Source organism: Podarcis gaigeae, assembly GCF_964106915.1.
Source record: "Podarcis gaigeae genome assembly, chromosome: 13".
Lineage (NCBI taxonomy): Eukaryota > Metazoa > Chordata > Lepidosauria > Squamata > Lacertidae > Podarcis > Podarcis gaigeae.
Genome location: NC_139689.1, coordinates 20,791,070 through 20,806,846, shown reverse-complemented (window position 1 = coordinate 20,806,846; position 15,777 = coordinate 20,791,070). Strand labels below are relative to the sequence as shown.

Genomic DNA, 15,777 nt, shown 5'->3' with positions numbered 1-15,777 from the left:
GGAGCTGCTGACAAGTCAATGTAAACAAGGCAGCTTCCTACATCCCCTCCAAATGTCCCAAGATTTTCCAGGGACAGTCCCAGTATTACAAAAGCCACCCCACCCTCAGATTCTGATTTAATCCCAGAATGGCCCTATTACCCCTGATGGTTTTCGGAGCACCCAGAGACAGATCTTTAAAGCATGGGCCTGGGCCTGGAAAGAGCAGGGCCAAAAGTAACTGTGGATAACTCCTTGTCCAACCACTCCCCCCCCCCCCAAATTGAAGCCCTCTTAAGATACCTGGCTCCTGGAATAACCCCCACATACATACCTGTGCTGTCCCTTCTCATTCTGAGGGATTTGCTGCCCCCTGCTGGTTCTCTCGCTCCATAGCTGGCCAGGTGCCCAAGTCCAGAGTCCAAGCTTCACGAACGTTGACTGAGGGGCAGCGGTCCTTTCCCTGCACTAGAAGCCACACCAAGCGCTGCTTGCCTTTCTCCGTCCACACACAACGCCTCTCTCTCTCTTCCTCTCTGCTACCATGACAGCCACCCGCTGGGGGATCTGCTCTGCTGGCAAGATTAGCCACGATTTCCTGGTGGCTCTGAAGACTCTGCCACCAGAGGACCACAAGGTAATAAGTGGATCCCAGACTGAAGATGGATGGAGGGGGGCTATTCCCACCTATGGAACTGAATGGGAAGCTCAAACTGGGAAGAATAGAATAGAATAGAATAGAATAGAATAGAATAGAATAGAATAGAATAGAATTTATTATTTATACCACACCCATCTGGCTGGGCTTCCCCAGCCACTCTGGGCGGCTTCCAACCAAGTATTAAAATACAGTGGTCTATTAAAATACAGTGGTCCTAGGGCACCTAGGACTCCCAGGTCCTCAGGAAAGAAGGGAGAACTAGAAATAAAGAGACTGGGGTCTCTGGAAGCCAAGATGCTACATCAGGGGTGGGGAATCTGTCACCCTCTTGATGATGTTGGACTACAAATCCCATCATCCCTGACCATTGGCTATGGTGCTGGCTGGGAGTGATGGGAGTTGGATACCCCCAACATCAGGAAGGCCAACAGTTCCCATCCCTGTGCCAGATCACTGGAGAAGGCAGGTGGTTCTGTGGTTTACATTATAGATGCAGAAAAGATACGACTTCAAGCAACTTGCGATTCAGAAGAAGGCAGCGGGTCTGGCTTTAAGGAAAGGAGGAATTTGGATTCCTTTATTCAAGAATTTGTAAACCTAGAGGCTCTTCCAGGCCTACTAACTAGACGCTCCTCCAGATGACCTATTTGTTGAGCATTCATCCTGATTTACTTGTGTAGCTACTATTCAACAATAGCTGGCAGGTTCTGTCTGATCTGGCCATAGTTGCACTAGCCCGGTGGTTCTCAAACTTTTTTCTCTGGGCCACCCTTTCTCGTGCAACACCATATTTTTTAATGATAAGGAATATGTTGGAATACAAAAAGAAACAACAAGCCGTGCTTGATTTATAAGAACACAACTGCTTCATGATAAGATTGCGGGACATTCAAAAAGTATAAAACAATGCAGCTGGATCGCTGTGGCCCCTAACTCAGTTGGCAGCCTCCCCTGGGATTCATCTGGCAGTGGGTCAAACAGTCACAGACCCTCCAAATGCCCCTATTTTCCAGGGATGTCCCTGATCTAGAGAAGCCGTCCCAGTTTCTGTTTTGATCCCGGAAAGCCCCACTTTTCCTTAGGATGTCCCTATTTTCATTGGAGAATTGTGGAGTTAACCGACCCCTGAACCGTCCGAAGGCAATCCTGTATAGGGAAGGGTTTCTTAATGTTTTATTATGTTTTTCTATATGTTGGAAGCTGCCCAGAGTGCTGGGACAACCCACTAAGATGTGTGTGGGGTATAAATAGTAAACCTATTAATATGGGATGGGATGTCCCTATTTTCATTGGAGAAACGTTGGAGGTATGCAGTCACACGTCTCTATACAATGTCTAATCCAGTCGACAGCACGAGGAAAAGCAGATAGGCTTTTGGCTTGATCCAACAGGCCAGGTGTTATGTACTGAGTTAAATAGGATCCAAACTGCAGGAGTCTGATTAGTCCTAGAACAATAGGATCCAAAATGCAGCAGTCTGACTGGTCCTAGAACAATAGGATTCAGAATGCAGCAGTCTGATTGGTCCTAGAACAATGCAGCAGTATGATTGGTCGGCAGGAGCCACCCAATCCAGCTCCAGATAGAAGTGAATCCACAACCTGATTGGCCTACAGGAGAATTCCGGAATTAGCCAATCACATGCAGCCCACTGTGTAAATAATGTATATAAAGCAGATACTTTGAGGGGACTTCCATTCCCTCCTCACCACCATGAGCTGAATAAAGAGCATGAAATCCACTCTCGACTCTGAGTATATTTCATGTCTTCAGATGGAGGACGGACAAGCAAAAGGCCTTCTGGAAATAATAGCTGCTCAATCTGGCCAAGCCCTTCCAGCAGAAGGTGGTGTTTCTTGTGCTCCAGTCCTGTGCTGTTTTAGAGTCACACTCTGTTCCTCTGTCTCTCGCCCCATCCACCTCCCAGGTGGTGGCCATTGCTTCTCGTGAGCTGAGCCGGGCACAGGAATACGCCAAGAACCACAGCATCCCCAAGGCCTATGGCTCTTATGCAGAACTGACTCAGGATACGGACGTTGGTGAGAAAGCTTCCTTGAAACCCTGGGGACATCGGGAGGGAGGAAACTACCTTGTTCCAAGTCAGACCATGGGGTCCATCCAGCTCAGTATGGTCTACACTTGACTTGCCCCACCTGGAGATGCTGGAGGTGGAATCTTCAGATCTTCTGCATGTGCAGCAGATGCGCCACATCTGTCCCCCAAGGGAAAAGGGAAATTCCCCTGTACCGTACAATGTAAACTGGGTTTTGGAATGGGAACATCATCCAACAGGAGTGGAGAAGCTTTTCCAACCTGGGGGCCACATTCCCTTCTGGGCAACTTTCCAAGGGCCACATGCCCCTGGTGGGAGGAGTCAGAGGCAAAAGTGGGCAGAGCAACCAATATGCATGTTTACATTTCTACAGTAGAGCATTTTCTGTTGGGAATGGATTTAACTCTGTAGGCTTAGATTTAAACCTCCTATCCCACGTGCATAAAAGAAATAGAAAACATGCATTTGTGATTTGGGCTGCAAACTCCACAGTTTCTACATAAACTCTCTCACCCCTTTCTGTTCTCTTTCCAAACAAGCAAGAGGCATTGTTGGAGTTCAAGGGCATACAGTGGTACCTCGGGTTAAGTACTTAATTCGTTCCAGAGGTCCGTTCTTAACCTGGTCCTGGTCCTGGTTCTTAACCTGAAACTGTTCTTAACCTGAAGCACCACTTTAGCTAATGGGGCCTCCTGCTGCCGCTGCGCTGCTCCTGCATGATTTCTGTTCTCATCCTGAAGCAAAATTCTTAACCCATGGTAATATTTCTGGGTTAGCGGAATCTGTAACCTGAAGTGTCTGTAACCTGAAGCGTATGTAACCCGAGGTACCACTGTATTCCAGGCAAGCAAAACTCTGAAGGAGGGTGAGAAGCAAGGTCATTGAGGAGTGGGGGATGAGGCAAGGGAGCGCAGGGAGGAAAAGTACTAAGAGCAAAGGGGGGGATGGGCAGGCCTGGAGGGTCTCCCCAACCATGCAGACTCTAGCTGCATACATTGGAAGCACATTTAAAGCACAAGAATCCTGGGAACTGTAGCTTGTGTGCTTTAAATGGCTCTTTCTCAAGATAAATGTTGGCTGTGGCTGAGCTCAGGAGCGAAGCTTTCCTCTGGACTTCCCTTACCTTTTGCAGATGTGGTGTATGTGGGAGTGATACACCCCCACCACCTGCCAGCCACCCTCCTCTTCATCCAGGCTGGGAAAAATGTGCTCTGCGAGAAGCCCCTGGGCATGAACGCTGCAGAGGTCAAGAAGATGGTGCAGGCAGCTCGGGAAAAGGACGTCTTCCTCATGGAGGTAAGAGGCAGAAGCTCTCCCTGAAGACCAAAGGGGTACCGTATGGAACTGGTGGGCTTTGGCCTGGCATCTCCAAGCCCTGCAAAGGGAGCACGAGCCCCTGGTGTGGGGCTGCAGCAGGTGAATGTTCGGATTTGTCCTCAGGCTTGCTGGACACGCTTCTTCCCTGCTTTGGAGAAGATCCGCTCTCTGCTCCATCAAAGGACTGTCGGGGATGTGTTAGTGGTTCAAGCCGAGTTTGGTGTCCCTCTCCTAACTGTCCCCAGGGCTCTGAAGAAAGATCTTGGTGGAGGCGCCTTACTGGATATTGGTATCTACTGTGTTCAGCTGGCCTGCATGGTTTTTGATGGGGAGAAGCCAGAGTCCATTGTGGCCTCGGGGTTCTTGCATGAAACAGGTTAGTATTGTGTTGGTCCTGGTCCCCTCTAGAGGTCAGTATTTTGCACCAGGGATTCAAGGGTATACCAGATACAGTGGTACCTTGGTTCCAGAAGTCCGTTCCAAAACCAAAGCATTCCATAACCGAGGCGCGCTTCCCCATAGAAAGTAATGCAAAATGGATTGATCCGTTCCAGACTTTTAAAAACAACCCCTAAAACAGCCATTTAACATGAATTTTACTATCTAACGATTCATAAAATGAAAGCAATAAACAATGTACTACAGTCACACAATCAGTCAATCAATCAATCAGTAGCTGAACTGGGTTCCACACAGTCACAAAAACAAAGCAAAAAAGCCGCAAAAAACAAAAACGCAAAATAAATAGTAAAAACAGACAGACCTCAGTGTAACACTCAATACGGAAGCGTGGCACTCAAATCAGAAGCGTAACACTCAAAATGGAGCACATTTGGCTTCCAAAAAAAGCTCACAAACTAGAACACTTACCGGTACTTCCGGGTTTGCAGTGTTTGCGTTCCAATTTATTTGAGTACCAATGTGTTTGAGAACCAAGGTACCACTGTACCACTATGGTAAGGTCACAAATATAAGCCACACTAACTTTTCACGAACCAAATTTGGAGGGGGGGGGGGAGTGCGGATTATATTTGGGCCAGTACAGTACTTAGTAGAAAGGCTGCATTGTGCTTTAAATGTATGGTGTGTGTACACAGCCCAGTTTGTGAAAAATTGCCTTCAGGGGTATAAAATGTGCAAATAGGTCCAGACTAGGGTAGGGAAAATCAAGATCTCAGTGTGCAGTGGATGCAGAATATGATGTGCCTAACACAGCACAACTGGCATGTGGATTTGACCACTGTTGCTTGTTTCCCCCAAGATGTAGATGAAACAGCTTCAATCATCCTGAACTACTCTGGCCAACGCCAAGCTGTCCTCACTTATACTATGATGACCTGGATGCACAACAAAGCCAGCATTACTGGCACCAAGGGGATAATCGAGGTAAGTCCTGGACCACATGGAGAAGGGGATACACTTTGCATCTTCCTGGAAACCAAAGGAAGCTTCAGGAGGATCACAATCCAGGATTTCGTAGGCTCTTCTAGGGACCTAACCTCATCCCTTCCTGGCCAAGAGGGTAAGGAAGGACGGTTTGGGTGGGTGAGGGTAGGACAGAGAAAAGCACACATACACACACATATGTGTATCTGGAGACCGTGGAGTTAAACAACAACCACCACCGGGTAGAAATTTATTTAATTTGCACATTTTGCACTGAATGGAAGAATCAGCTTTTGACCTATGTGCAAAATGTTGTGGAAAACATAAATGTCAGCATAAGCACAGCCCGGAGCTTCCCTCCTGGGAAAGTTTGAGCCCCATAACTATATCTTTACAAATGATTTGCTCAAAATAACCCCTTTCTGAGAGCTCTAGGGCCTGTATTGGTATATGCTTCCTCTCACAACTGTGTTCGGCAGATTCCCGGTCCCTTCTGGTGCCCAGAAGAGTTGGTTGTCAATGGACAGAAGGAAGAGTTTCCTGTTCCTCATCCTTCCCAAAAACTGTACTTCATCAACTCCACTGGCCTGTGCTATGAAGCAGAACACGTCAGGCAATGTCTCCTTCAAGGTAAAAGTCTCGGGCACTCCTGGGCGGACTGCGCGCAGCAGCAGAGCATCCTGACTTATTCTCCTTTTTCTTTCCTCTCCCTCAGGCCTGAAGGAGAGCCCCATCATGTCTCATGGAGACAGTGAACTTCTCCACTCTATCTTGGATGAAATCCGTAGGCAGCTTGGGGTGTCCTATCCTCAGGACCATGCATGACCCATTCCAGGCTTGATTTCAATGGCCTCGCTCATACATGCGAGGCGGCCGCTAGACCAGATTTTACTATTAAAAACTCCAGTCTGGTGGGTGAATTTGCAACAAATGTTGATTGTAAGCTTTGGAATAAAATGCAGTTAGATGCGATGGGGACGTCTGCTTATTATGTGAACCTCACCCGCCATGAGATGTTGATTTATTTAACATTCTGTAAATAGAAGCCTTTTAAACTTAAGGTTTGGAGCTGGAGCAGGTAAAAGATCCGACTCAACCCAAACAGGAGTTGCAGGAGCCATCAATCAGCTGACCAGCAGTGCCGGTAAAGACCTGGGCTTCGCAAACCCCAACCAACTGATCATCAGGTCTTGTAAAGCATGGAGCCTCACATGACCCGAGGATCAGCAGATTGCACTTGCCAATTGCTAAGCATGGGGCTTGCCAAGTCCTCTGCATAGTGATCTGCAAGCACTGACCATGATTGTCAGCATTTAGCAGGCTGTGCCTTTGTCCGCATGGATTGTGCCAGTATGAAAACAAAGCTGATATGCTTGAAACAAAAAAAATTCCTTCCAGTAGCACCTTAAAGACCAACTAAGTCAGTTCTTGGTATGAGCTTTCGTGTGCATGCACACTTCTTCAGATACACCACCCTTCTGAGTAATACCCCTCCCCACCTTCTCACTATATAGAAGGATCTGGAAACTTCTGTTTCAGTGTATCTGAAGAAGTGTGCATGCACACGAAAGCTCATACCAAGAACTGACTTAGTTGGTCTTTAAGGTGCTACTGGAAGGAATTTTTTTTGTTTTGACTATGGCAGACCAACACGGCTACCTATCTGTAACTGATATGCTTGGTTAGAGTTTAACCATTGCTGACATGAATTAATAATGTTGAAAAAGCTGGGTGTCTGCCCCTCTCTCTGCCAAGCAGTGGCAAAAGCCCATGGAGCCCCAGGCGCGCACACAGGATCTGTATCCCTTTGGAGAATAGAAGACATGGCAGAAAAAAGATGGTTTATTCACCTATTTACACCTTCAGTCTGCATGGAGGGAGTCCAGATCTTAGATGGCACACAGCAGTGCAGGGAAGCTTTTGTCTCCCTTTCCAAGATGGATCTCAGCCCTTCTTCCTCCTCCTCTCTCCCAGAAACCCCTTGCTTGAAAACCCCTTTCCTGTCCTCTCAGCTGGATATCATTGTAAAGTGAGTGCTTGGAATAATTTCTTTTATGTAATGCACAGACGGAAAATTGAAGAACCCCTTTCCCCCCTTTGGTGTTCTCTACTCTGGGCCATTTTTGGGGTCCAAAAATGGGTGGTTGATGGAAGGACTCTGAGAGGTAGGGAAGGGAAGACCTCCCAAGGTGAGAGACTGGGAGAAGGAAAGCTCCCAGGTGAGAGCTGGGAGGGTCCACCACTTTCTGTGTGAGACAAGAGCTACCTTTGAGAGAGGCCTCGCCTTTTTTTATTTTCTTTCTCTCTCTTTGATTTTATTTAGATTAGTTTCTTTTATTGTTCAGTGGTACCTCGGGTTAAGAACTTACTTTGTTCTGGAGGTCCATTCTTAACCTGAAACTGTTCTTAACCTGAGGTACTACTTTAGCTAATGGGGCCTCCCGCTGCCGCTGTGCCACTGGCACGCAATTTCTGTTCTCATCCTGAGGTAAAGTTCTTAACCCGAAGTACTATTTCTGGGTTAGCAGAGTCTGTAACCTGAAGCGTCTGTAACCCGAGGTACCACTGTATTATCAAAAAGTTTCTATCAAACTTGGCCACAGGTCGGATGGGATAATGATCTACTGCACCTGACCTTCTCTGACGGTCAGCAGCAACCCAGAGCGGCTGCCAACAGGGCAGAGGGAACAATTCTACCTGGAGATCATGCAGATCGAACCTGGAACATGTTGCATACAAAGCAGCTTCTTTACCACTGAGCCACATTGAAGCACCTTGGGAGCCCGCCTAGTGAGCCACCTAGACACACTAGGTGGGATAGCAAGTGACACGGAGGGGATCAGTAAACGCCATAAGGCAAGAACAACTGGGTTAAGTACTTAATTCGTTCCGGAGGCCCGTTCTTAACCTGAAACTGTTCTTAACCTGAAGCATCACTTTAGCTAATGGGGCCTCTCGCTGCTGCCGCACCGCCGGAGCACGATTTCTGCTCTCATCCTGAAGCATCCTGTAACCTGAAGCGTCTGTAACCCGAGGTACCACTGTACTTTGCAATATAATAAAGATTTTTTTAAAAGGAAATAAAAAACTAATTAATAAGCGTGACAGCTCTAATACGTTACAACAAGCTGAGGGTGGGGTGGGGAAAATGAGGCCCAAGCAAACGGCGCCTTGCTCCCGGTCTAACGTTGGCGGTTGCTCCAATACATAGATACGCAAAAGGCGTAGAGAGGCGAGGCTGCGTTCGACGTCATCAAGCCCGGCCGACGAGGGCGCCGTTCACACTGTCGGCTTCGCCGCGCGGCCTTGTCCGTCAACGTCATTTCCGCCCCTGCGCTTATCCGACCTTTTCGGTAGCAGCCGGAAAGGGTAACCCCGCGGCGTGCGCTGGGCGGAGCCTCTTTTTCGTTCGGCCGCCGAGGAGCAGCCATGGCGGAGCCAAAGGTGCGGCTTGTTCTGAGGGGTTTTCGGTTGTTTTTCTCGGAGGTTAACGGGCAGGGAGGCCGCTGGGAGGGCGTGCGGGCGGCGAGCCTCGTGCTGGGCCGCATCCTGCCTCCCCTGCCGCTGGCTGGTGGGGAGGGGGCCGGGAGGCCCGTGGCGTGGAGGGAAGCGCGGCCTGGCGGGCGAGACGAGGCTGCCGCCTTTGCGTGCGGGGCCGGGGCCTCGGACGGGGTTAATCATGCTGATGATGCGCCCGTGTGGAGTGGCTCCCCGTCACCGCGGACTAGCCACTTGGATGGGGATACATATGGACCGCGTGGTTCCTGCAAGCGGGCCTCGTCCCCCCATCACCACGTTGCTGTTTTCCTTCTTTAATCGGAAGCAACATCTACGGAGGACTTGACGTTTTCAGGTTTATGTTGAATGGAAGGAAGAATTGGGGGTGTTCAACAGCATATGTGTGTTATTTCTTAATACTTAAATGTAAATCGGTAGGCTAGGTATGAAAAAGAAAAAATGACTAGGTACAGGCCAGACTTGCTCATCTGGAGTGAAAGGAGAGGGGCTCCTACAAGCAACGGCTCTCTGCACCTTCACAATCTTTCTCTATATTTTAAATGTGGCAGCACATATTTTTCCAGCAGGAGTGCTTCTGTGCAGAATCCCAGGCAGGAACCTGTACTCCTCTTTGGGATACCTTTATAATTGCTGTAGCATTAACATTTACTTGGACTAATAAAATATTTGTTTGCTCCCCCCTCATTTCCTTTATCAGCTTACATGGCCCCCAATTAAAACTCATTTCTTTCTCCAGGTATTGGTGATTGATGGACGTGGCCACCTGCTGGGTCGTCTGGCTGCCATTGTGGCTAAGCAAGTCTTGCTGGGTAAGATTCAGTTTCAGAGGGGAAGAGGCTATTACTGGCAGGCAGAGGACACACAGTTTTCTGTGCTGAGAATTCTGCTCCTTCTTACATACTTTGGAGTAGACTGTGAGGATGTTTGTTTTTTGAGTCTTGCAACTGTGATAGCAAATTCTTTTGCTCTGGGAGTGCTTCGAACTTAGATTTCTCCAAGGATTGCAAAATGAATGTGGCCTTTCAAATTAAGAGGCATAGTTTCTAGTGTAGAGGATAATAAACCTTCATCTCTCTTGAGGGTTACATTCCCTCAGGGGTATTTACTGGGGGGTGCATGCCAAGTAGGAGAATCAGACAAAACGGAACCAGGGTTCTGCTCTTACTCCCCAAATGCTATTAACCTTGCTACATGGTATGTTCTGAACTGTGGCTTTGCTGGCAGGCACTAAGTTGCCAAAGCCTAGGGTAGGGGCTTTGAACCTAGGTTCTTATACTTGAAACACATGTGCTGTTACATTGATTCATGAGGGAAGATCCATGTGATTTCTGAGCTTTTGCTTGGCCAACTTTTGAGCACATAGCTGAGAAGGAGTGGGATGTGTGTTGTGTACTAGAATGATGGAGTCAGCTTGCAGTTTTCTAGTCTCTAGCTAGAGGCTGGGAAACATGAAATTACCTTGTCTGTAGCAGGCAGGTAAAGTATTGAGTTCCTCTTCTGAACTTTAGTGTCCAGCCTGTGCTCTGGTGAGGACACAATCTCAGTTTGCACTCTTTTCCCTTCCCAGGGCGCAAAGTGGTAGTCGTGCGATGCGAAGGGATCAACATATCCGGCAACTTCTACCGTAACAAACGTAAGTACCATAGCAGATTTTAAAATCTGTCTAAATGTCTGGCTAGGATTCTTGTTCTACTGTTGTCTCTCAAAGTACTTGCATTATGTTGTGGACAGAGTGTTTCTCCATGCCTATAATAAAGCAACGTCTCCATCTGTGACAAGCACAGCCAATCCTTCAGTCTTTGAGGCTGAACAATCTTATCCCCTACAAGGCTGGGAAACCTGTGGTTCTTTAGATGGTGTTGGACTCCAGTTCTCATAATCTCTTAACCATTGGCCATGTAGACTGGAGCTGATGGGAGTTCAAGTCCAGCAGTATCTTGAACATTGCAAGTTAACCTCCCCAGGTGTAGAATAAAGGTGGCATTATTACAGAGACCAAGTAGTACTGACTTCACAGGTTTGAAGCATAAGCATTATATACTATGAGGCCCAGTGGGTTTTTTTGTTTACTGGGGAATGTGTATGCTTCCTCAAATGGGAGGATTGGCAGTGATCCTTGAGTCTTCAAGAAGACGCACTAGAGAGCAATAGCATTTATATGAAATGTAGCTGAAGACCTTTTTTCTTGCAAGTAATAGCTAGGGATCAGAGATAAACCTAGGAAGCTGCCTTACAGCAAGCTCCGGACCATTGTTTCATCTAATTCCATATTGTCTGTGGCAGCTTTCCGGTGTTTCAAATAGGTCTTTCCCTTGATCCTTTTAAATGGAGTAATTCTCTAGCCATAGCTGCAGAGGCGCTTTGGGTCAGATGTAGATGCTACCTGGTAAAGACTCCATAATGAGAATTCCAGAGGACAAAGAGCCAGTTAACGGTGGACTGCTCAGCTCTTTACCCTCCCCGTGCCGGGTCTAGAGGAAGGAAATAGCTTTGTGCCAACTGACCATCTCTGCAAGTCTCATGTTTGCATAAATTCAGATTTTGGCTTTCCTTCTTGCCCACAATACATAGCATTGAGCTTATAACTTTAATAATAATATCCCACCCTATTTCCCAAAGAAACCCGGGGTTTGGTGTTGTATTGTGTTATAATTTGTTAGAAGTTGCCCACAGTGGCTAGAGGAACCCAGTCGAGTGGGCAGCATATTAATTATTAACATTTAAGAGCATATTTCAAACATTTACGAACAATTTAAAACTATCTGCAGATATTGAGAACATCTAAAAACATTTTTAATTGTTCTGTTGTCATTCTGGCCAGCTTCTGTTGGCACATTTATGATACTGTGTCGTGGACTAGCTAGCCAGTTGTAACTGCCACTGTTGCTCATTGATGTGCAATGGCGTTGACTTGAAGAACAGGATGGGTGCGATGGTGGTCAGTGATGATGCTTTTCCACCATTAGTTCGAGTGTCATGGCCATGAGATAACTTTACATGCACTACCATCTGAGACCACCACTCACCTCTCATAGCAAGTTCTGCCTCTTTGGTACCCATTTGTTATAGAATATTTTCTCGTCAGCATGCCTTGTTATGTACAAATCATAGAGTCTGTAAGACCTGTGGTGCATGAAGACCTGAAGGCTATTACGTTCTGCGGGGCCTGTTCTGACTGCTGTGGTTATTAACCTGAGGCAGTGTAAACATAGTTTCTAGACAACAAGAAATGAGTAGGTGGGTCTTGAAAAGTTTGCAAACTGGCTTGATAGCCATCATGCTTAGGTAAGTAGTATATAGATGACTGCATATCTGCCAGCCTTGTGCTCATGGTAACTTTCTTGCCAGCCTGCTCTAACCGTGCCATTCTCTCTTCCCATTCTCCCAGTGAAGTACCTTGCTTTCCTCCGTAAGCGTATGAACACCAACCCGTCCCGTGGTCCTTACCACTTCCGTGCCCCTAGCCGGATCTTCTGGAGGACAGTGCGAGGTAGGTGTATTCTCAACAACTTTTATCTGACCAAGAAGATAAATTAACGTCTTGGGGCGTGCCCATCACATGGTATATTCACACATCAGTATTCAGTGGGAATCAACAGTTCTATTAATTTGTGTTTTATCACTTTTACTAAAACATGTTAAGACTTTAACATCAAACCATTTCTATTCTGTGTCTTTTTCACATATTCACTCATGGGTCTCTTTGGTTCCATTTCTGTGTTGAATGTGTGAATTTTTATCTGTCTTTTACACATGCACTTAGATACAGGCAAATCCCAGTTTACATGGGGGTTATTTTCCAAGGCACTACACAATGAAATGAATAAGTATATTTGAAACACCATTGAAAAAGTCTTCAAACACCCCCTTTTGTGATGTTTTTGGGTCACTTCCAGGTTCAGTGTGCATGGTCATGCACATATCAGGCACACCTAAACTGATCACTCACTGCCTGTACATATTTAATGTGTGTTTTCTCAAAATACACAGTTCTCTGTGCATTTTGATGTGTTCTGAGCTACAAACTATATCACAGTATTCGGAGAAGTGTGAAATCCAATGGATAGCTATGTTCCAATGCCCGCTCATGTGTTTATATTGCAATTAGCAAAGATCAGGGGGTTTTTAAGCTACCCTAATACTGGCTGGTCAGTATATACATCCCAGTGGGTGTTCATTTCCAGAATTTGCCCTAAAGAGGCAAGTTGTTGTTAATAATAATAATAATAATACATTTATTATTTATAACCCGCCCACTCTGGACAGCTTACAGCATAAATAAAACAGAATAACATCAGACATTAAAAACGTCCCAATCCAGGGCTGCCTTCTAAAAGTTATGCAGTTCTTTATTTCCTTGACCCACCCTCAAATTTTTGACTTTATTTCCTATAACCCACCCTCAAATTTTTATTCTAAATTTCACGCTTCTTTTTAGAGGACACGTACTGCTCTTCTGTTTCTCCTCCAGCCTCTTCACATCTCCTCTCCCTTTGCAGGAATGCTCCCACACAAGACCAAACGGGGTCAGGCTGCCTTGGAGAGGCTGAAGGTCTTTGATGGCATCCCTCCTCCTTACGATAAGGTAACTTTCCTTCTGTCTTTGGTGCTTTGCCATCATTATTCCTGATCCTGTTCTGTCAGTGATGTTTCTCTTATACCTACATTGTTTGACTTGAAGAGTGAGAAGAAAATTCCAAACGCTGAGGCAGATTTTGCGCCTCTGGGAGTGCTCACAGTTGCCTTTGTCTTGCATATATTGCTTAATGGGACATGTGTTCTCTTTACAGCGCAAGAGGATGGTGGTCCCTGCCGCTCTGAAAGTAGTCCGCCTCAAGCCCACACGCAAGGTATTTTTTACCATTTTTTTAGTAGACGTCTTACAGCTCCAATGAGGGGCACACAGAGTGGTTTGCCAACATTTCTGCACTCCAGTGCCATAAAGCACTAACTGGGGGAGGGCCTATAGCGCCCCTGGCCCCAAGTTAGACCTGGAGCAAAACACTTTGCATGCGTAAAGCCTCAGGTTCACCCTCCGGCATCTCCAGTTGAAAATATTGTGTAGTTTTGTAGAGAGGTAGCCTGAGGCCTTGGAGAGCAGCAATACTGGAGCAAATGGACTGACTCACAATAAGCTTTATATGTTACTTCTGGAAGCCCCCACAAATAGTATTTAAGAACAAAATTCTGAATTTGGGAGCATCCTTAGTCTATTAATGGGACCCATGGCAGCTTTCTTTCTCCATGTGATCATCTTGAAACCTCATGTCATGGTCAAACCTGCCTTGTCCCCTATGCAACTGGTTTCTTTTGGTGCTTGCTTCAGCCTATCAGAAGCAGCCTTAATAGACTGTTCCTGGCAAGATGACCTTAGCTACTGCGCTCAGCAAGTGTCGCCTTCTGCTATTGGCTGGTCAGTGATGATGACACTCCACCATTAGTTCGAGTCTCAGGACCATGAGACCACAACTCTTCATGCACTACCATCTGAGACCAGCCCCTCATAGTTGGAGCTTTGTGCTTTGAGTGGGGGCAAAACAGCACTTTGGGTAAGCAGCAAGGCATATATAAATTAGAGCAGTTCGTGTGCAGCAGGAATTTGGGCTCTTAAGGAGTCACCTGTGGGGTCGTTCAGATTTTGTTGCGTTCCAACTCCCCATCATTCCTGGTCGCTCTAGTTGGGGCTGATGGGAGTTGGAGCAACAACTACCAGAGGGCAACAGGCTCCACATCCCTGTTTATAATGTGTGCTGCATTCAGGGCTTGGATGGAGGGTTTGCCTGGTGGTGAAAGTGCTAGGAACGGAGCCAATAGTCTCCCTAGGAATATTATTGAAAGCGGAATTCTGTGGGCAATAGCATGTGGGTTGGGAGAAAGGCCTTCATGCAGTTGCTGTGTGGGATTCAGTGAATAGAGGCAAGAAGGGGTAAGCGAGGAGGTAGCTCCCAACTTTGTGTGTGGGCAGCGACATCTTGTGCACTGGAACAGCACCCTGCAGTGCTGGAGGCTTGTAAGTTAATACGTGTCTTTCCCAACCACAGTTTGCCTATTTGGGTCGCCTTGCCCATGAGGTTGGGTGGAAGTACCAAGCCATCACAGCTACCCTGGAGGAGAAGCGCAAGGCAAAGGCCAAGATTCATTACACAAAGAAGAAGCAACTGAAGGTGAGTTAGCCTGAACTCATAATTATTGTGGGGAGTGTTCTGGGTTTAGTGGAGAAAGGAACCCCTCTCCTTCCCTCCCCCCTTTTAATTTAAAAATGGAGGGGGAACCAGAACCTTTAGATTATTATTACAGGCAAGAGTGTCTATTTATGCCACTCCAGCAGGTGAATAGGCTTCAGATCGTTGAAGATACCTAAGCTGAACTTTGGTTAATTCCCCCCAACTGTCTGTCTTCCATCTATATGTAAAGTTGTGTGTACATGTTGTGCTCTCTTAACATCAGACCTCTTCTACTCTTACAAAGCCTACCTATGAATTTACTTTTTCTTTTCTTTTCTTGTAGAAACTCCAAAAGCAGGCAGAGAAAAATGTGGAAGGCAAGATTGCAAAATATACAGACATCTTGAAACATTACGGCATTCTGGTTTAAATAAAACTATTCACAATAAATGATATAGTTTACAGGTTCTTGGTTTTGTGTCTGTGCTTTAAAATCACTTAAGTTAGCCAATCAATAATTGCTACAGCCAAATTCTCTTCTGCAGTGGACTGGAGTTTAAGGAAAATGGCATTGGTGTGAGTAAGTGATAAGATTTCTTGATTCTCTGGCAGAGGAACTGCTGCACTTGGGAGATCATAGTTCTAGGAATGAGTTGGATTGCTTTATAAGAGATAAACAATGGGAAGGGGTATTGGTC

At 46.5% G+C, this 15,777-nt stretch overlaps 2 protein-coding genes across 2 annotated transcripts; both read left to right on the top strand.

Moving 5' to 3' along the window:
- Positions 1–304: 304 nt before the first annotated feature.
- On the top strand, positions 305–6,368 carry LOC310829469 (trans-1,2-dihydrobenzene-1,2-diol dehydrogenase-like). The gene is made up of 7 exons (XM_083707988.1): positions 305–616; positions 2,568–2,679; positions 3,826–3,989; positions 4,134–4,386; positions 5,272–5,396; positions 5,876–6,026; positions 6,112–6,368. The coding sequence occupies exons 1-7, from the start codon at positions 524–526 to the stop codon at positions 6,219–6,221; spliced, it is 1,008 nt and encodes a 335-aa protein (XP_083564114.1). The 5' UTR covers positions 305–523; the 3' UTR covers positions 6,222–6,368.
- Positions 6,369–8,724: 2,356 nt separating this feature from the next.
- Positions 8,725–15,547, top strand: RPL13A (ribosomal protein L13a). Its single transcript, XM_083708015.1, has 8 exons — positions 8,725–8,840; positions 9,652–9,724; positions 10,483–10,548; positions 12,304–12,405; positions 13,415–13,500; positions 13,706–13,765; positions 14,957–15,079; positions 15,423–15,547. Exons 1-8 carry the CDS (start codon positions 8,826–8,828, stop codon positions 15,507–15,509), a joined length of 612 nt encoding a protein of 203 aa, XP_083564141.1. The 5' UTR covers positions 8,725–8,825; the 3' UTR covers positions 15,510–15,547.
- Positions 15,548–15,777: the final 230 nt, after the last annotated feature.

Excerpts from the sequence above, each read along its gene's own strand:
- LOC310829469 (XM_083707988.1), top strand. The coding sequence starts at position 524 with ATGACAGCCACCCGCTGGGGGATCTGCTCTGCTGGCAAGATTAGCCAC. Across the intron at positions 3,990-4,133 it reads AGGACGTCTTCCTCATGGAG|GCTTGCTGGACACGCTTCTT; the intron begins GTAAGAGGCAGA and ends ATTTGTCCTCAG. Across the intron at positions 5,397-5,875 it reads GCACCAAGGGGATAATCGAG|ATTCCCGGTCCCTTCTGGTG; the intron begins GTAAGTCCTGGA and ends TGTGTTCGGCAG.
- RPL13A (XM_083708015.1), top strand. Across the intron at positions 9,725-10,482 it reads GGCTAAGCAAGTCTTGCTGG|GGCGCAAAGTGGTAGTCGTG; the intron begins GTAAGATTCAGT and ends TTCCCTTCCCAG. Across the intron at positions 10,549-12,303 it reads CAACTTCTACCGTAACAAAC|TGAAGTACCTTGCTTTCCTC; the intron begins GTAAGTACCATA and ends CCATTCTCCCAG.